Source organism: Balaenoptera ricei, chromosome 8, assembly GCF_028023285.1.
Source record: "Balaenoptera ricei isolate mBalRic1 chromosome 8, mBalRic1.hap2, whole genome shotgun sequence".
Taxonomy (NCBI): domain Eukaryota; kingdom Metazoa; phylum Chordata; class Mammalia; order Artiodactyla; family Balaenopteridae; genus Balaenoptera; species Balaenoptera ricei.
The window spans coordinates 62,425,612-62,446,881 of record NC_082646.1 but is presented as its reverse complement, the minus strand read 5'-3'; the positions used below and the strand labels follow the sequence as shown (position 1 = coordinate 62,446,881).

At 56.2% G+C, this 21,270-nt stretch overlaps 1 protein-coding gene across 4 annotated transcripts in view; it reads right to left on the bottom strand.

The window, feature by feature from the left end:
* The window catches only part of PDE2A (phosphodiesterase 2A), a 65,518-nt gene extending 44,519 nt beyond the window's left edge, over positions 1 to 20,999 (bottom strand). For 2 of the 4 annotated variants that reach the window (XM_059930870.1, XM_059930871.1), the window contains exon 1: positions 19,748 to 19,911. In XM_059930870.1, coding sequence (XP_059786853.1) covers positions 19,748 to 19,867 — 120 coding nt within the window. In that variant the 5' untranslated portion in view covers positions 19,868 to 19,911. Of the gene's footprint in view, positions 1 to 8,739; positions 8,802 to 19,747; positions 19,912 to 20,947 lie in introns of those variants that run through there. The other 2 variants (XM_059930872.1, XM_059930873.1) reach the window with 2 other exon arrangements.
* Positions 21,000 to 21,270: the final 271 nt, after the last annotated feature.

The window sequence follows — 21,270 nt, the reverse complement described above, 5'->3', positions numbered from 1 at the left end:
GACCTTAAAAATATCCACCTTTGGTGAAATGACATCATGTCTGAGATTTGTGTTAAAATACTTCAGCAAAGCAACCTACAAAATGGGAGAAAATATTTGCAATCATATATCTGATAAGGGGTTAGTATCCAGAATATACAAAGAAGTCCTACAGCTCAACCACAAAATAAACAAACAACCTGATTTTAAAATGGGCAAAGGCCTTGAATAGACATTTCTCTAAAGATGTACGAATGGCCAACAAGCACATGAAAAGACGCTCAGCAGCACTAATAATCAAGGAATGCAAATCAAAACTACAATGAAGGGACTTCCCTGGTGGTACAGTGGTTAAGAATCTGCCTGCCAGCGCAGGGGACATGGGTTCGAGCCCTGGTCCAGGAAGATCCCACATGCTGCAGAGCAAGTAAGCCCGTGCGCCACAACTACCGAGCCCGCATGCCACAACTACTGAAGCTGGGGCGTCTAGAGCCCGTGCTCCACAAGAAGAGAAGCCACTGCAATGAGAAGCCCGCACACCGCAACGAAGACCCAATGGAGCCAAAAATAAATAAATAAATAAATTTATTTAAAAAAAAAGTGTTGGTGAGGATGTGGAGAAATTGGAACCCTGGTACACTGTTGGTGGGAGTGTAAAGTGGTACAGCTGCTGTGGAAAACAGTACGGTGGTTCCTCAAAAATTAAAGATTAAGTTACCATATGACCCAGCAATTCCACTTCTGGTTATATATCTTAAAGAATTGAAAGCAGGATCTTAAAGAGCTATTTGCACACCCATGTTCACAGCAGCACTATTCATAAGAGTCAAAAGGTGGAAGCAACCCAAGTGTCCATCAATGGAAGAAGTGATAAACAAAATGTGGTTTATTCATGCAATAGAATATTATTCAGCCTCAAAGAGGAAGGGAATTCTGACATATGTTATAACATGGCATGGATGAACCTTGAGGACATTATGCTGAATGAAATGTCAGTCATAAAAAGACAAATACTGTATGATTCCACTTATATGATGTACCTAGGATAGTCAGATTAATAGAGACAGAAAGTAGAATAGTGGTTACCTGGGGCTGGGGGAAGAGGAAGTTTGTTTAATGTGTATAAGTTTCAGTTTTGCAAAGTGAAAAACGTTCTGGAAAATGGCTGCACATCAATGTGAATGTACTTAACACCACTGAACTCTACATTTAAAAATAGTTAAGATGGTAAATTTTATGTTATGTGCATTTTATCACAATTAAAAAATTTTTAAATAAAGTATTTCAAGAAAGGAAAATAAAAAGAAAAGAGGGGTAGATGAACTAAATATGTCTAAATCTTAATAACTGCTAGATTTGGGTGATGGGTGTATGGCAAGCGTATTGTATTCTTCTCCCTCCTATTGTGTGTTTAAAATATTCCATAATAAAAAAAATTGTACTCTCCCTTGACCTCACACCTCTTTGCAGCAACCATGCCTCTCCTCTGCATCCCTTCACAGTGGAAGGTCTCCAAAGGGCTGACTATGCTCTGTCTTCACCTCCACTTACCACCTGCCCAGGCCATCTCGCTTCTGGCCCCACCCCGTCACCAACAGGGTTCTTGTCAGGCTTATTTAAGCACGTGGCCCAGCCCAGCACAATCTCCCTTATCCCACCTTACCTGACAGCATGGCAGCATCCCTCCCTGTTGAACCTCTCCCCTCCCGTGACTTCCGGCTTCACCTGTCTGGTCTCCTCCACCTCCCTGGCAGCTCCTCCTCTGTCTCCTTGCTGCTCCTCTTCACCTCAGGGCTCAGTCCTCAGTCCTCACCTCTTCTCTCACTATGCTCTCTCCCTAGGTCATCCCAGCAAGGTCCATGGTTAATAAACCAGCTCTGCCTGCTGACTCCCAAATATATCCCCAGCCTGGCCTCTGCTGCCCACTGGACGTCTTCACCTGGATGTTTGACTTACATCCGAAACAGGTCTGTCAGTTTCTGCCTCCTTGTCCTCCCCCATCCCATGAATCCTGACTTTCCCCGAGTCTTTACCCATCCCAGTAACATCTCCACCAACCATCCCTTGGTTCTTCAAGCCAGAAACCTGGCAGCCATCCTCCCTTTTTCCTTCTGGTTCATCCTCCAATTCATCAGCAAGTTCAGTCATTTCTACCTGCAAATATCTCCAAGATTTGTCCATTTCTCTCCAACTCTGCCCACCCCTTAGCCCAGGCACCACCATCTCCTGCTTAGGTGGCTGCAGCAGCCTCCAACTGTCTGCCCGTCTCCTCTTGGCCCCTCCAACTGGTCCCGCGCATACACTCTGCAGCCAGAGTACAGACTCTTTCAAAACCATAGACTGGATCATGTCATTTCCCTGCCTGAACCCATCGGGCTCTTCCCATGACAGCATCACACACAGGGTTGTGTGCTCACAGTTCACGTTGTCACAACCATTACACACAGCATCACACATTCAATGTCAGGGTCAGGGTCACACAGTATCACACCCTGGTTTTCACACACTTGATGTCACTCTGTGTTACACCCTTGGTTGCACACTCAGACTCACCATATGCCTGGGGCCCACATTGACCATTCAGTGTCAGACACTTGAGCCCCAAACTCAGGACCACACCTGTTATTGCACAGTGTCATTCATCTGTGTTTACATATTTCATCCTCACGGTGTCACACCCTCAGTGTCACACTTGGTCACTCAGCATCACAAAATCAGTATCACACAGTATCGGTGTCACACACTTGGTGGCACATCCACTGTCTCACACAGTCTTCGACAAGTGGTGTCAGACACTCGGTATCACTCAGTGTCACATACTCAGTGTCACACTCAGTGACTCACCCACTCTTCACACAGTATCCCATGATTTCACAAGCTCAGTATCACACAGCAGAATACCCGCTGCCCCACAATCAGTGTCTCAGTGTCACCCTCAGCATCGCCCTGGGTCCCACAAGCTCCCCCCACCCCCACCCTGCTGGGTCCAGTCGCCAGAGCTGCTGCCCCATGTCAAGGCTGTTTCCTGTTGTTGTGCTCAGAGTCCTCAGCCACTGCCTGTTCCTTCAAGGATTTCCTGTTGTCAGGGCCCCAGTCAGGCCTGGCCCAGCCTGGGTACACAGCCTAAAGCCCAAGAGCCGGCTGGCTGGCAGGAGCCCTGGGCCCCTCTACCTGCCCCTGTCCTCGCTGGGCCCGTGGGATTTTCCCCTGTTCAATCAACCTGGATCCCCCGTGTACCTGGGCTTGTGCTGTGTCACTGAAAGGAGGTGACCTCTGGGCCCTGCCCCACTCCCAGAGTGCCCAGGCCTGTGCTTCCCAGAAGGGGGACTCTTCGGCAGCTTGGACGCAGCTGTCTGCATTGTCTGAGCGGCTTGGGACAAGACCTTAGCTGGTCTGCGGGGCTCAGACTGAAGCTGCTGGGAGCCAGAGGAGAGGGACTGGGCGTGAAAGGGGGAGGACACAGGGTTAGGGGGTTAGGGAGTTAGGGAAGGCTTCCCAGAGGAAGCCAGCTGAGAGCTGGGACAGACAAGGAAGTGGAAGAAAAGGCATCCCAAGGTGTGGGCAGCAGACAGGAGCAAAGGCTTGGAGGCAGGAACCGGAGGAGACAGGTTGGCAGGGATGAAGATAGGAATGTGAGAGGGGGTGAGGTTAGGCTGACGGTTTCTCTCCCATCTGCTCCCTTCTCTCTCACACCAGCATTCAGACTCCAGCTCCAGGCCGGAGCCACAGGGCACGCCCTTCCTGGCCCTGCCTTCGAGCCCCCCAGATTGCCCCTCAAGGCCGCCAAGCCCCCTCACCTCCTGCCCAGGCCAGCCCGCAGGAAGGACAGGCGGAGGCCAGCGCACGCTCCCCACACGGCCGAAGATAAATATTTCCCGGGAAACGGAACTTGTTCTCTCTGTGTTTACAGCCAAGGGCCAGGCAGGGTGGGGGGAGGGGAGGGGCCAGCCAGAGGAACCTCGTCCAGCCCTGGGGCCCACAGCATCTGGCCCAGCATTGCCCCAGACCTGCTGTGTGACTCTGAGTCAGTACCCACCTCTCTCTGAGCCTCCACTGCAAGCCCTCAAGGGGCAGGCCCTTGGCCTGCCCACAAGCCTGGCCCAGCTTCAGCTGCATCTTCTCTGGGTGAAAATCCCTGGTGCTTGAGGCCTCCCCCTTAAGACTAGGCTTCTCTAATGGCAGGACCTGCGTCTGCCCATCTCTGCCTTGTCCTTGGTCAGTCAGGGGTGTGGACAGACGGATGGACAGACAGAGAAACAGGCTGTGGTGGCAGCTGAGACCACCTCCTTGGCCCAAGTTCCTGCACACCCTGGGCCTGTGCAGCCCGACGGGTGGGCCCAGACAGATGGCAGGGCCTCGGGCCCCCAGGGATGCCAGATGCTATGGCCAACTTGTTGTCAGCAGCTCCCTTGGGGCTGTGGGGCATCATGGAGGCCACTTGCTCCTGATGTGCGGAATCCAGGAGGAGGCTGGCACATCTGCCAGTTAGGAGCATTCATTTAAGAATTTTAAATATGAGCCTGGAAAGCGCTGCCTGCAGCAGCCCTTCCAGCCTCGCCCCAATGCTCCCTGCATAGTAACCAGGGCTCCACTCACATGTCAGCCTTCTCCTGTGGAGACCTGGGGGCACCCTTCCCACAAGCCCTTGCACAAGCTGCTCCTCTCACCTACAAAGCCTTTCCCAACCCCCACAGCAATCCTACCGGACAGGACCAGCTGGGCTCCTGCCCCTGCCTATGGCTATCCCACCACGGGGGCCCATTTATTCACCATTGCTGGCCTCAGCCTCACTCCAGACTCTGAGACCAAGCGCTCCTCAGACCAGGACCCAGGGGCGAAGGGGTGTTTGGAGCTGCGTTCTCAGCATGGAGCCAGCCTCCTGCAGCTCCTCTGTGTTCTTGGTCCCAGTCCTGTGCTGGTCCTTGTTGCCCTCAGGAGGTTCTCTCAGAAGTCGACCATGTGGCTCTATCCAGCTGATCTCTGGTCTCATCAGGGACCTTGACCCCCCCAATCCTTCAAAGTTCCAAGGCTGCCTCCTCCAGGAAGTCTCCAAGACTGCACCCAATACAGCAACTGCCCCCTTCTTAGAACTACTCCAACCGCCCCCCGCCCCCCGCCCACAGCCATTCTCATTCCATCAGGAAGCATTTATTGAGCATCTACTATATACCACGTGGGCCCAGCAGAGAAAAAGGGGACTCAGCCTTGGTTCCTACCTGCCAGGTGTTTATAACTATGTGGGAAAGGATATATAGCCATTACAACTATGTGGGAAAGAATAAATAACCACATGGGGTAACAAGTTATCCCACTGTAAGCTCAGGGAAGCTTGGGGTTGTGAGTGCCCAGGAAAAAGGAGAAGCTGACTTGAGCTGGGTGGAGGACGCAATCTGAGAGGACTTCATAGAGGAGGTGGCATCTAATCTGAGGCTTGAAAAGGGAGTAGGTGGAGAAAAAAAGGAAAGGCATTCCAGAGAGAGGGGTCAGTGTGAACAAAGGCAGGGAGGTCAGGAAGAGTGGGTGTCCTGGAAGTCAGCACTGCCATGTCTGGGGGCAAGGGATGGACATGAGGTGGTCCAGCAGGTATGGCTGGCAATGCCATGATAAGGGTGTGGTCTTTCCTTATCCCATGGGCAAGAATAGAGGAGTCAGTGCCAGGCAGAGCATTAGGGTGCTTAGTGTGGATACCAGTACCCTTGTCCATGTCTGCCTCTTCCCCAGCCCCTGCCCCAGCTGGGGCTCCCAAGCCCCCATCTAGGCTCTGAGAGCCAGCACAGAGAGGGCATGGACCCAGAGTGCTCAGCTTACTACCTCAGCTGCCTCAGCCCCAACATCCAGAGAGAGTAATGGCCCTGGCGCTGAAGGATGATTGCAGACTGTGCCTGAAGAGCCCCTCCCCCAAGCCGGCCAGCTGGCACAGGGGCCAGGGAGCCATCCCAAGCCGGTGTGCTGAACAGACGCCAGCTAGGTGGGAATGGGTCCTGGCAGCCCTGCTCTCGTGGCTGTCGTGCTGCCAGTGCCAGGAGAACGTGCTGTACCCACAGAACCTCCGTGAACACCAGCCCAGCCCTGCAGTGCACCCTGTCTCACAGAGCACAGCTGTCTAGACCTGGCTCCAAGGATCTCACCCTTGAGGGAAGCAGGGAGGGTACCAACTCCCGCCAAGGACCTTCTGTGGGCCAGGCCTGAGGCAGGCACCTCACGCATACTGTCTTTGTAACTTCTCCCAGCAGCTTTGCTGTGATTATGCCCAATAATAGTGATTATGTCCAATAATGATGAAGCTTCTTATCCCCCTTTGACAGGTGAGGAAACTGATGCCCAGGCTGGTTAAGGGACTGGCCCAAGGTCACACACCTAGGAAGTGGTGAAGCTGGGACTTGAACTCATGCCCATCTGACCCCATGGTCTGTTCACTGGATGATGCCGTCATCTCCCCAGGCTCTGCTCCCTCAGGAGGGCTGCTCATCAGTCTCTCATCCCTCTTCCCTCTTTCCCTCCAGTGGTCCCAATAGTTTGAGCAACACCCTAGGGTCCCTATTCTCTCCAGTCCTATCCTTTCTATGTTGCATCAACCTGTCTCTCCCCAGGCTCTGCTCCCTCAGGAGTGCTGCTCATCAGTCTCCCATCCCTCTTCCCTCTTTCCCTCCAGTGGTCCCAATAGTTTGAGCAACACCCTAGGGTCCCTATTCTCTCCAGTCCTATCCTTTCTATGTTGCATCAACCTGTCTCTCCCCAGCAGGGCTGAGCGTGGGCCTGGGTACTGGGGAAAGGGTGCTAAGTAAACCCAGAAACAGAGCAGGCTCTGCCCAGAGGCCAGGAAGACACCTGCCATCTTTGTGGTGGGTGTGGGGCTGGGGGGCAGGACGGAGCTAAGAGCTAAGGAGCTAGGAGCTAAGAACTGAGGGGCTCAAAGCCCAAGATCCTCAGTATGAGAGAGGGGGCAGCAGGACCCAGGCCAAGGAAAGGCAGAGGGAGCAAATGCGGATGATCTGGGGATGCCTCATGGGGAGGGGAAGAAAGGAAGGGCAGAACTTGAATTTGCAGGGAGCATGGCCAAGGGCCTAGGGAAAGGAGGCTATGAACAGAGGCATAAACAAGAAGCCTGGGCCTTACTCCTTCCCTTGGGACCCAGCTCCCATTGCCCAGGATGGTCTCAGCTTCTCCAAAGCTCTCTCCCCTCTCCAATTCCTGGGAGGATGACAAATCCAGTCTTTCCTAGCGGGTGGCAGCAGCTGCTGAGACACTGCTGGCTCCCAGGAACACCATCTGTCCCAGCTCTGTGGGGAGCCCCCGCCCCATGGGGAATGCCGTAACCATAAATAAATTAATAATGACTTTCCTGTTCCCCTCCTCTCTCCCCCTTCCCCAGCGCCCAGCTGCAGGCACACTCTCAGGGCTGGCCTCCATGTCCCAGCAGTGAGCCCACGCTGACCCCACTAGGCACCAGGCCCTGTGTGAGCGTCTTTTGCCATCTCACCCGAGGGCAGGGAGAGAGCGAGGGTTGGGCACGAGACACAGCTCCACTCTCAGCTCTGCCTCTGATTCACTCACTGTGTGACCCCGCTGGGCTTCAGCTTCCCCAAAGTAGACGAATAACAGCCCCTGCCTCCCAGGGAGGTTGTGGGGATTAAACAGGGAAGTGTGTCTAAAGCTCCTGGCCCAGAGGAGGGGCCGATACGGCAACAGCCTCCCCTTCCTCTCAGCCAGGCCCTGGGCACAAAGGAGGCTCATCTGAGGTTTGCTGTTTGGTCCGAGTTCACACACACCCCTCCTCTGTGCCAACCTTCACCACACCCAGCCCACCCCATTTCTGCTGCTCAAGGCCCCATGGACACTGACGATTCTTATGAGGCCCCCCAAAGGCATGGTCAGGGGCTGGGATGGCACCCCTCATCTCAAAGGAAAGGCACTTGCTGAGCCCTCACCAGGTACCATTTGGAGGGCGGTGGGAGACCCACGAATGAAAAAGGCACATCCCAGGCAGGGCTCAAGATGCTCACAGTTCAGAGGGGAAGACACACAGAGTCACATAATGGAGAAAACAGGGTGCTAAAGGCACAGACAGCAGAATGCCCCAGCGGCTGATGGCCGGGGCAGGAGAGCTCAGAGGAGGGAGCGTGAGAGGCAGGGAGGGCTTCCTGGAGGAGGGGAGGCTAGAGCTGAGCCCAGAAGGATTTGGGAAGCTGAGGGGGGAAGAGGCCAGCAGCAGCGGTTCTAGGGAGGCAGGAGTGGATGAAGGGGGCACTGCAACCTGCCCGGGCTGCAGAGGGAGCAGGGGGAGGGGGAGCATGGAGAATTCTTAAGCCGAAAAGTGACAAGTTCAGGTTTGTGTGTTAGAAAGATCCTTCTGGCAGCCACATGGAGAATGGGGGCAACTGAAAGCAGACAGCCAGTGGCTGTCCAGGGGAAGGATGACCAGTCCCGGACTGCGGCAGGCAGAGGCAGAGCAGGAGAGGAGTTCAGGAAATACTTAGGGCAGAGAATCAATAGGGGATTGTTGGGTGAGGGTGGGGGGGACAAGGGAGGAGTCATGACACCCAGGTGACTTGGGAGGAGGACGAATCCTCAGGGGGAGGGAACTCTAGGGTGGGAGAGGTGGTCTTGGTGTGGGGTGACCCTAGGCTGGAGGGGGTGGGGCTGGGATTCGGCTCCAGCCTCCCAGTCCTCCCAGGGGTGGGGGCAATGCTCAGACTGACCCCCAGCTTGCGCCCCCCACCCCCCCAAGCCCACCCACTCCTCCCTCCGCTGAGCTCTCACCTGCAGTGTGCCGTCTCTACTCCCTGGGGGCACTGGCTCCTGTGCAAGGAGGTCCCGGCTGGCTGCAGAGACAAGAAGGCCAGGGGCTGAGGCCTGCCAGGCCTTCTCCCCTTCTCCCCAGGCTGCCCCTCCCCCAGCCCCCAGCAGACCTGGGGCCTCCTGTCTCCCACAGGTGGCCTCCTCCAGGGAGCCTTGCCTGAGGGCACCCTGCTTCCCATGGCCTCTGGCTCTGGTGTATTCTCAGTCCCCCAACTCTGAGAACAGAGCTAAACTCTTTCCTTAAGCCCGGGGCTCCTCAGGAGTGGAAAACCGCATTTTTACTCCTTCTGTGGTCCCCTCCACTTCTGCTTCTCTCCCTTCACTTCCCCTCTCTAAGCCTCAGCTTCCCATCTATAAAATGGGATTTGTAGTGCCCAGCTCACACAGTCACTGGGCTGGGCTCCCAGCTGGGGTTGCTGTGAATCCTAAGTGAATGGGACCATACGTGGGAGTCCTCAACCCAGTCTGGGCTCCAATCGGACACCCAACCTGCATCCTATAAGCACTATTCCATGGCTTCTCAAGGGCTGGTACACACAGAAGCCACTGCCTCAGGAGCTCCTCATTCTCAGGAGTCCACCACCTGGGTGGCATCCAGAACCCCAGCCGCTCTGGGAGGCACCGCCCAGGGGCTGGCTGTCCCTCCCCACCCCCATCCACAAGCATACCCAGGCATCAGACAGGCACAGGCGGCGGGATATTCTGAGCCTGGCTTCATTCCCGTCAGCTGCTGGCCGCTATGCCAGCCTGGTGCGGGCGCGGGGGCTGATTTGATTTGGCAGCTTCGGAAGCGTGTGGTGGGGATGGGGATGGGGAGGGGGGATGAGACACCCATCCCTGCTAGGAAATAGCCTCAGGCGCTCAGCGAGCTGGGGCAAGGGCACAAGCTAGCATGGGGGGTTGGTTCTGGGTTCCCTGCCTGGTGCCCCTGTCTTCTCACTCAGGCTCTGGACACCTGCCCGTGACTGCTGGAATCTACGGTTTTCCTTAGTGGTGACCATAGGGGTGACAGTAGCTGCACCTAGCGTGTGGATGCTTGTGGCAAGGTGTCTGGTTGTCCCACGTGTCCCTGTGTCCTGTGGGCTTCTCTCTACTCAGCAGTGCCTTCAGCTGGGCCTGAGAGTTGCCCAGGATGCATGGGTCTGGGGGGGATGGGGGACGATGGTCTACACGGGACCATCTCCCAGGGCAACTGTGGCTCCATGGCTGGGCCTTGATGGGGGACTGTCTGCAGCCCAGGGCATGGCAAGTTCGCGCATGCGCCTGCGTCTACTGCAGGGCCTCGTGTGCATTGGCTCGCCCAGTTCCTTCCCTCTGTGCGATGACCCCACTAACCCAGCCATGTCCGGCAGAGGAAATGACGCGGACCAAGATAAGTGCCTGACCTCAGGGCCCATCCCTTTTGTCTGAAAGCCTAAGCCTTCTTTACTTAACCCTGGCCTCCAATGGTCCACCCACCACCACCAAATTGCCCCAGGACAGCCCCTTCCCCTGCCCCTGAGAAGCAGTGCTAGTTTCACTTGATTCTCACTGCCCCCCAGGCTCTCCACCACTCCCTGAAGAGGCTCCTGCCCCACGCCCTCTGGGTCCCCATCACCCACTTCAAGAACAGGGAAGGTGGACAGGATGAGTGGGGTCTTGGCTAGGCATTCACAGCACCTCCATAATCCCGCCCCAGCCTCAGCGTTTACCACCCGCCTGCCTACCCCATACTCAGAGCAGCTCACCCCTCCCAGAGGCCCCAAGAATCTACACCACTCTGTTAATACGCTGCTGGTACCATGGGGACCTGGACTCCACAGCTTCCAATTAGAGAGCTGCTGCTGGAGGTCAGGGGCTCTGATGCTCTGACCTCTGCACTGAAAGGGCAGGGGGCGGCGTGTCAGACCAGGACCCTAGTCCTAAGAGGTCCACAGGCCAGGACTGTGCCCCAGACACCAGCCAGGAGGTCAGGGTAGGGTGGAGCCTACTTTGGGAAAGACGCAATGTCTCATCTGTCACCGCCTCCCCATTGTCCCACTGTCCTCTGGGGACCTCAGGACTCTCCCCACCCAGCCACAGGAAGCTAAGCCCCTCCTGAGACAGAAGGAGGGAACACTGAAGGAGGGGCTCCAGGACCAGAGAGAGACTCAGCCGTGCCCTTGGGATCACAGAGGAGGAATCTAGGCTCAACAGGGCTCAGTTGTCACAAAGGGGCTGGTGGGATGGAGACTCTGCAGAGAGGTCCTGGGGGGCTTCCTGGAGGAGGTGTGTGGTACCTCACAGGAAGAGAACACTAGGTTCCAGGACAGCTTCCTAACTACGTGGTATAGGTTTGTACCTGGGACCTGTATGTAGTTGCAAGTGTCTTTGTGTCCATGTGTGCATGGGTGTGCATCCCAGTCATGGAGTCCCCAGCTCTGGTCTGTGTCCCAAGGGCAGGGTCTGCCTGAGGTAGGGGTCAGCCAGGCAGCAGAGAAGAAGACAAAGAAAAAGAAGGGAGAACAGCTCAGGGCTGAGGAGAGAAGCCTGTCGGGTTGGTCATGACACAGTCAGTCCTCAAACCCTAGATGCCTGATGCCAAGACAGGGTGCTTCCGTGACCTGGGCTCTGCCACAGCCTACTGTGCAACTTTGGACAGGACCTTCCCCTCTCTGAGCTACTGTCTTATCTGAAGAATAAAAGGAATGGACTTGATGACCTCCTAGGGCCCTTACAAGTCTAACAATCTTTTGGAGAGACTGACACACAAAGACAGCCAGAGATGGAACCTTATAGAGATGGGGAGAGAGCCCAAAAGGAAGAAGAGACGAGAGCAAGGGGTGGGATGGCAGGAGGACGAGAGAGGAGAACCCCAGGGAGGCCCATCGTGGGTTCGGGAGCTGGGGAGGGGTTCCCTGCTGGGGACCCTGTCCTCAGGGCCAAGACAGGACGTGGTAGACAATGCAGCCTTGCGCATGACAGGGAGCAGTTGTCACCACCCCACCTGTCTCCTGGTCTGTGGGAGGAGAAAGATGGTGGGTAACAGACAAATGTTCTGCCCCCCTGACCTGAGTCCTGCCTCCATTCCAGCTCTCCAGGTGTTCCAGGGGAAAGGGGGGAGCTGCAGGCAAAGGGGAGCTCCCAGGACTGGGAATCAGGAAGCCGTGTTTCAGGCCCTGCTGCGCTGTGGGATCGGGGCCAACTCCCAGCCTCCATCACTTGATCTGTGAACCCAACAGGCTGGGTCTTGCACAGCAGTACTGGGTTCTGAGGGACCCAGCCAGGGCCGGCTCTCTAGAGGGCTGAGATCCTTCTCTCCTGCCTGGAGGTTCTTTCCCCACCTCTGATGTGGGTGCTGAGACTGTGCACAATCCAAGAGGCAGCAAGCCGCTGGACAAAGGAGCTGGCCTTGTGCTGGGCGGGAGGCCTGTGCTACAAGGGAGCCCCCATCGGTCATCAGCCCTCCAGGCCCCCTGGCCTGGGACCTCCCTTCCGTAAGCCCTTCTCACAGCCACCCCCAGGGCACAAGCAGGGTCCTCCCTCCTTGGCCTGCGCTCAAGGGGTGCCGATGGGCCCCTAGCCGATGTCCACGCTGCCCCTCTGGCTGCCTGGCCTCTGCCCTAGGCGGAGGCCCTTTGTACTTGGGCCCTCACAGGCAGGGCTTCGTGCATTCCCGTGTCTGTGTCCAGGAAGTGTTCATGTCCTGTTTTCCCCCTCAGGCCGAGGCTGCCAGGGAAGGAGAGGGTGGGGGTAAGCAGGCCTCTCCTTCCTCCACTGTGGTCATTTCTCCCAGAGGCTTTAGGGGCTGGAAGGAAAGGGTACTCCTCTCTCTGCCATAGTCTGAAATGACTGAAGATTGGAGGCAGAGGGATGAAGGAAATGACCCCTTACCCTGAAAGCTTAGGGAGTGGTGGATCTTGCACACGCACGCACACCAGTTCTGCTGTGGCAGGAGAAACTATCCGTGCAACCCAGGTTGAGACGGTCTCCTTCCCCACTGACACCAAGCCAGCCCCTCCTCCCCTCCCTCCCTGGGGGTGGGGGCCACCCCGCCGCCCCCAAGCTGTCTCCATTGCTTTTTGCTATGTTTTTAATAACTGAACATCGACATTAACAAGGCAGGTGGTTGCAGCTCTTCCCAGCAACCCCATTTAGAATCATTGAATCATCAAATCATCAAATCCTAGAATCCTGGAATCACAGAACGTCTGCCTCTTCGGCTCCTAGAGTCTCAGCAACTTAAAGTCACAGAATGTCGGAATCACACAACCACGCATCCACACAGCCCTGGCCGGGAGCTGAGAGTCATGGAAGGCTGGAACCCCACAAACTGACAATGCCAGATTCTCCAGAGAGCTCATCCACCGCAACTTCCTCCTTTTACAGGTGAGAAAATGCAGCCCAGAAAGTGGCCTTATGCAAGATCACTGGATAGTAGGAGCCAAGCAATGCCCAGATCCGAGATTGCAAGATGGGACCTCAGTAACCCAGTCTTCCGGAAATGGCGCAACTTTTACTTTCGGGAATACAGATATTCAAGCTGGAGTGATGCTGCTCTTTTAGCTTTGCTCATTTCTCCTCCCTCCCAACCTCACCCCCACTGGGCCCTGCAGCTGGCACTTCATCTCTCCACCCCTCTTACCCTTGGTTCCTGCAACTCCCTCACCTTTCCCCCTCCCTGGGTCTGTACTCAGGCCCCTCAAATAAACACAACAATAGATGGGTGAAGTTCGAGGGGTCAAGTCCCTCACGGTGGAGGACATGCCTGCCCCCTGAAGCTACCAGCCAGAGAGCAGGCTCCCCAGAGGAGGTGCCCTGAACAAGAGACCAGAACGTCCTGGACCCCCTGGGGGTCCAGGCGCACCAGAGGCAGCAGCTTCAAGGAAGCTGGAATCAAAGAGGAGGGAAGCAGTGAAGGCTTACCGCTGATATTAAACCATCACGGATGTATGTTTAGCGTTTTCATAAATTTACATTTTAACTCGTTTTGGAATGTACTCATACATTTTTGAATTTGAATTTTATTAAATATTATATTTTACAGATTGTTTTAATTTTTGAATTCTGAACGCTCTTCGCCCAGGGCAGATCCCGCATCCCCACGCTACAGACAAGGACGCAGCAGCCCCCAGTGGGATCCAGGTCCCCTGGTTTCTGTTTAGCCTCAAAGCTCCTGACCTGGGACGCCGTTCTGAGACCTTCTGCTCCTTAGAGGGCCCTGACCCAGGCCCAGGCATGTGCCCTCAAACCCTGTCTTCCCTCATGTGGCCACCCAGACCCCGGGGTGGCGCTCTCTCTCCCTTCACCTCTACAGCTGACCGGCTCCCTCCTCTACCTCTGCCCCCTCTGTCCCCTCCCCTCCAACTTTGGCTTTTCCCTGTTCAGCCTCATCATCCCATGTCTGAACCACACTCCCTCAGCCTCCTGCCTCACTCCTTCTATGTGCTCCCCACCCCATGGCCCAGGGAGCTTCATAACACACAGGTCTGAACAGTCCCTGACCTGCTTTCATCTCTTCCCCTAGTGCCCAGTTCCCTCTGGAGAAAGTCCAAATTCCTTGACATGGCACAAAAGTCCTGCACAATTTGGCCCCTGCCAGCCTCACTAGCTTCGTCTCCTATGCTACACACACACACACACACACACACACACACACACACACCAATTCCATCACTCAGCCGCCCTGGCTGTCCAGCATCCAGCTGCATGGAATGCTTCCCTCCCTCTGTCTGTCACCAGCAAGCCTTCACATTCGCCATTCTCTCCTTCTCTCTGTCCAGAACTTTCTCCTGGCTCATTCCTCAGCTCTCACTTTAAATGTTTCCTCCTGGAAGCTTCCCAACTTGCCCTCCCTCCCACTCTGGGCTGAATTCGGGGCCCCTGCTTGGTCCCACCATGGCCCCCAAGTTTCTCCCCATCGCTGCCTTCCCCCCACACAATCTACCAGCATCAATCTTTGTCTGTGCCCCTCCGCCACCTTATCACCTGTCCACCCTTGGCCCTGGTACCTGGGTCTGTCTACCTGCCAAGAGGCAGACGCCTTGTTGCTCAGACTTGGCAGAATGTGTGGCCGAAATTTAAGGCCCCCACCATGCTCTCTCTACCTACCCTCTCTGCTGAGCACAGAGTAGGTGCTCACTGTCTACCTATTAAGGCCTGGCAGTACACAGTGTGTGGCATGGACAGGGAGGGCTGGGGTGCTCAGAGGAAGTGAGAGTCCCTGGGCTGGGTTGGGGACTTCCTGGAGGAAGCATTTGGGATGATCCTCCACGTCAGTCCTAACACAGCAATTGAGGACAGGCCACAGGAAGTCCCCAGCCAGCCTTAGGGCCATCAGGGCAAACCATCAGAGTGGGACCAGAGTCTGCAATGAGGGAGATTCAGTGACCAGAGCCCAGGACAGGGCCACTGGAGGGGCTGGTGGTGCATTCGGGGAAGACTTCCTGGAGGAGGGGCTACTTCTGGCTGGTTTGGGGCAAGGGAGAAGGTGGAGATGAAGCAGGTTGGAGACAGAGATGTGAAAGAGAAAGCTCTGTTCCTTCTTGTCCTTTACCCCTTAAAGGAAAGGGAGGTGGGATTCGGATGGGCAAGAGGAAAGAAAGAAGGCCAAGGCGGCATGGAGATAACATCAGTGCTGACACCATGGCCAGGGTGGGTATGGGTGGCTGGGGCTGGCAGGGAGCAGGTTCCCAGCTGTGGTTGGGAAACGTTTCCTGTCTCCTTGCCAGGGGTGTCATTAATAATCATTTACCCGCCACAGGCAGCACGGAGGCTAGCCAGGGAGCAGCATGGAGCTGGGGCCGGAGCCCAGCCTGGCAGCCAGGAGAGCTGTATTCTAGGACCAGTCCTGCCACCTTGCTGTGAAACCTGGACAAGTCACCTGGCCTCTCTTGGTCTCTGGTAACGCTGGTCAAAGGAGGGTCTTAAGAGGAGGCTCCCTAAAGATCTCCCTGCTCTGGGCCTCAGTTTCCCTAGATGGCAGGAGGGCTGCCACCCCTACAGGGGTATAGGGACCTCTGATGATCAATATGAGCATCTATGTTGAGCCCAGCTCAGGACACATGGGATGGGCAGACCCAGCCCAGCCTCTCAAGAGCTCGAATTCTGGCAGGAGCCAGACCCCAACACCATGGGATGCATGCCTGGAGCATATCATGTGCATGTCAGGCTGCGGGAAACAGAAGGGAGGGCCGTCTGCCCAAGGCCTGAGGGGCTGACAGTGTGGCTGGGCCACGAAGATGGGGTTTCTTAGACACAGAAAATGGGAGCCCCATGAGGCTTATTTAGTCACTGCTATGACTGCAGCACTTAACACTGTGCCTGCCTGGTGCATAGCAGGTGCTCAATAAATGCTTTCAGACAACAGAATGAGCTCCTGTTAAAGGAGACATTTGTGAAAGGAGCTTGGAATTTGGAAAGAGCTGCCTAAACGGTGATGATGAAGATGATGACAATGATGATTCTGCCCAAAGACAACAGGATGGGAAAAGGTTGGACATGAAAGCTTGAGAAGGTAGGAGGCCCAGGGATGGCCATCCAAAACCAGACAGTATTGCTTGGGAATGATCAACAGCCTTCAAGATTCCTTCTTCCAGTTGGGCTAGAATTTTCCTCAGCCTCAGGCCACATTTCTCTGCCCATCCAACACTCCCTTCAAGGCTCAGCTCAAGCCCACTCACTTCAGAGAACCTTCTGGAATGTGGTGCTGAGGCATTGGCCCCGAGCCCCTTCCCCTGACTGACTGTGATGGTTTCTGTGCCTTCCAACCACAAGGAGTCCTGGCCTTTCATGTTCTCGAGTCCTTGTTGGCAGGCTCTCCACTAAGGTCTCCCCATAGCTTTCTCTGGAGGGTATGACCTGGATCCTCCTACTGGGTCGATCAGACTAGAGGGTCCCCAAAGGTGTGATCTGGCTTCATTTTTCAGAAAAAGGTCTCTGTGAGGAAAGGAACTATCCCCCCATCAGATATGGGGTCAACACAAGTGGAGATAGATTGAGGTCTTCCTGGTTGCCTCCTAGCCCAGTGACCCTCTCTGGGCGCCACACAGAGAAGGGAAGAGGACCGGGCAGCATGCAGAAGGGGGCACTTGGCTTCTCAGCACCCCGGAGGTGACATGAGAAGGAAGGGCACTGGGCCACACTTGGGACTAAGACATCATGGTTGGCAAACTTGCCTAACTCCCAGCCCAGCCCCAGCTGCTCTTGCCCCGAGGAGGCGCCACCGGGGATACCACCCAGGCCTCAGCGCCTGCGCCTGGACCCCCACCCTCTGCGGAGAACCATGAGGTGGTAGTAAACACAGTGAGCCCGAGACACGTGCATCCTCTCCCCGCCCCTTCCAATCCTGGCCCAAAACATGAGACAGGCTAAGAGGAAAAGAACAAAGGTTCCAGGACCTCCACGTCGCCCGCCGCCCGCCTGTCCAGCGCCTGTTCAGCCGGAAACCCAAGACAAAGGCCTTGGTGAAAGCGAGGAGGATGAAGGGCAAAGGGTAGAGGCAGCCTGGCTTGGGCATCTCAGGGGACCTAACTGGGAGGGAAGCGAGAACAGGATGGCAGCCAAGCTTTCCCTGCACACACACGTCACTCCACAAACATTTATGGGACACCTGCTGTATTCTACACACCCGAACATCACATACCTCATTCCTCACCCCACACACCTTATACACCCACTCCCTCACCCCCTGCAGCACCTTCCACAGCCCTCCACCCCCCCCCTCCCCACACATACCCTAGCTAACTGGATACCCTTCACACGTAAACAGCTCACAGGGAGAGAAGATCACATAATCCATGTGTCACACCGAAAAGCCAGCCAGCTCACACACCCACACTTCATGCCACACTCACACTCAACCTCCCACGCACACCTCACACACCCGACACTCACCTCTCCAAGCACAGACACACAGTTCCAATTAAATTCAATACACACACATCACCTAGGCATAGAGACACACCCTGCATAGATAATGTGCACACCTAGTGTCACACCAAAATGTCAAATGTTTGTGGGCACACACAGCTCCTTAGCACAGACAGTCCTGCCTGCACACTGCCTCCTCCCCACATGCACTTGGGCATGCACACACACACACACACACACACACACACACGTAGTCAACAAGTTCTTGCCTTGGCCCCCTGGACCCTGGCTGCTGCACACTTCCTACCCAGAGCTGTACAAACAGTCATCACACAGACACATGACACTCAAACACCAACACGCACGTCCCAATATATTTCCCGAGCAACTCCAGGATGTAACTCGGTGACTTGAAGCCAGTCACCTAGGCTGCAAACGCACTCAGACACAGCTCTCCCACCCCAACTCCCCTCTACCAAGACATCCAATGAAACCTTTCATCAGACCCCTCCAGTGGCTCTTCCTGATTACACACAACAGTCCATAACACACACAAATACACACACAATCCCCCATGTAAGCTGCCCCTACAACTACTCCACCCCACGATGACACATAACCACGTACACATAAGTTCCCCTCACACACAACAGTCATACATACATCTACCACTCCACACTCACAACTCGGTCTCCCTAGCTGCACATGCCATGCAACGCCATTACACTCACAGTCCTCACACTCATCATAAGCCCCCCCAGATTCCCCCAAATAATCCCACTGCTGATGACACACACAATACTACATGACACAACACAGATGATCACACACAAGGCACACCCAACACACACAACCCAGCTCATCCTACTCAAACACATACCACCCAGACTCGCCCAGCCCTGGACACCTCCCACCACAGGTGACTGACACCAGGTTGCAGGCTATTCCTCCCCTCCCTCATGCCAAGCCCCCGGCTTCCCAAGTCCAGTTCAGCAGGGATGAGGGGGTTTATAAGTTATGAACCCCAGTGCCTCACTGCACAATCCCCACCCACCTTAAATCCCTCGGTACCGCCCAAGGGCTGCTTGCTCCATGTTTAGCCCCTTCCACCAGCACCCACACCATGCCATGCCTGACAACAGGGGAGGGGTAGAGGTCCTGGGGACACCAGCATGGCATTCTGAGCCTGTCCCCTCACCACCCCAAAGTAGAGGCTGATATAAGGGGAAGGATGACCACAGGGAAAGGCCCTAGAACAAAGACAGAAACCTAGAGAAATTGGGGGAGTGATGGGCAGACTGAGAGAGGCGGGCACATGGGCAAAAGAGACCAAACAAGAAAGAAATAGAGGAGCAGAGGGAGAAGATGCCCAGAAAGACTCAGAGAAGCCGGAGGAGAAACTGGGGCCACCATACCCAGAGAGAAACAAGAGGAGAGGGTGAGACAAGCCGGAAAAGACTAGGATCTTCTATACAGGAGGGAGGAGGGAAAGCAGGAAGAGGGTGGGAGGGGGATCCTGCAGAGAAGGAGAGACAAACTGTAATGGAAAGAGGCATTTGGACCCTGGGTGGGGTCTGGTGTGAGGACTGAAGTCCAGGTGTTTGAGTGGGAATCTGGGTGAGGGCACAGATGAGGCCTGTGGAGTAGGGGTTCAGGGGCTTGAGATGAGGCCCCAGCTCTGAGGTGGGGTCCTGGTTGAGAGTTGGGGGTTCAGGTGTTCTGGGTGCGCCTGGAGTCTGATAAATACATTGGGGGTCCAGGGGTATGGGCAGGGGTCCTCTACTAATCTGGGAGGCAGGGGGTTCCAGGCTCAAGCAGAACTCTTGGGTGTGGACAGGGGTCCCATTGTGGATTGGGAGTTCAGTGCTTGGGGGTGGAGTCCCAGATCTGAAGAGGGTTCAGAGTCTGGCGTGAGGTTTTGAACTGTGAGCTGAGGACTCAATGTCTCTGGGTATGGGCTGCAGTCCCAGCACAGAAGTGGGATTTTCAGCTAGGGGAGGGGTCCCCACCCTAGGAGGGTTCAGGGACGGGGTAGACCATGGGACCGGCGACAGCACGCTCCGCGGAGGACCCGGCCGGGCGCTCACCCAACACCCCGTTCCCCTCGTGCCCAGAGCTGGGGCGGGGGGGGGGGCCCTACCTGCAGGCTGTCGGCGCATGGCTGCGGCGGCGGCGGCTCGTCCGGCTTGAGGAAGACCTGCTGGCCCCGCCTGAGGAATTGGACAACAGCGATGAGGATGTGGTGCAGCACCAGGACCATGCTCACAGCCGCCCGCCCGCCCGCCGGCCTGGCCGCTGCGCTTGGCCAGGGCGTCCGCGACAGCTTCGCCTGGTCCGCGCGAGTGTCCGCCCTGGCCCCGCCCCGAACCGCCCACTTCCCGCCCCCCGACCGCCCCGGCCCCGCCCACCTTCCGCAACCGTGGACAGCACCTCTTAGCTCGTCCAATCTTCCCACCCCCACCAGAGGCCCCCACCAGCTCTCACTTCCCTTATCTCTCCGCTCTCAAGATTCTTCCAGCTTGTGCACTATTAGGATCCCCCGCCTGATAGCCGGCTCTCAGCCCTCGCTCCCTTCTCTTGCCCCTTCGCCACTCCTTTCACTACCTCTCAGGGGTCGCCTCTCTGACCCTCTCTCCTGATCACATCCTCTCCCTCCACCACTTACTTATAAAGTCCTGAAGCCAGGCTACAGTCTCAAGGCAGAGACCAGCGCAGTGAGGGGGCGGGGGGGGCGGTCCGGAGGGGGAGATAGAGGGGAAGGGACCACTGGCACGAACAAGGAACCCTGGGCTTGCCCTTCTTCCAGGAAAAAGGGGGGAAATCAGGGCAAATTTTAGAGGTCGCTCCGAGTCTGACAGGCCCTGGGAGCAGTAGCAAATCTGGGAGGGAGACACGTGCGCACAGACACGCGAGCGCACACACAGGCGCACCATTCCCAAGTTGTGGGTAGGGGCACTGGGCAGGCAGGTCTGCGTTGGCGTCCCCGCAAGCCAGAGAGGGTGCAGGCCCCAGGGCCACACAGTCCACAGTTCCGCGGTGGGACTTGCGACCCCGAAGCGCAATTCACCGCAGAGCGGCCTCTGTGCTCAGGCGCCCGCTGCAGCCGTGACGCTCCTGCGCCCCCTGCTGTCCCAGCGCGGCGGCGCAGCCCGGCCCGATTTGCCATCTGCGCGGGAGGGGCGGGTGTCGGAGGGGAAAGGGGTCACCTGGGCCAGCTCCCTGCCTGGACCCAACCGGTTCCTAGCCTCCGCTTGGCATGAGGTCGGCTGGGGCGGTGGGACGTGTCTGGACTGGAGGGTGCTCTTGGGTGTCTCCTGGCCATTGCCGGCTAGCTACTTACTGCAAGACCTTGGTCAGATCCCCTCCCCAGTTGGTTTCTGGGCTTCAGTCTTCCCATCTCTTTCACAAGACTGCCAGGAGAATCAACCCCACAATGGTGCGAAGGCAGCCAGAGTCCCCTGACAGCCCTCGCTGTGGTCTGACCTGAATCCTTCCCATGTACTGCGGTCCCCTCTCTCTGCAATTCTCCCCTTAACCCTCACCCGCCACCCCTCTTGGAGGGTGACTCAGTGACCCTCCAGCTTCCCAGCTCCCCACCTCACGGGGCTGATTCATCGGGGCCCTTTCTCCCTGGGGAGTGATGTCCTCAAGGTTGAGTCATTG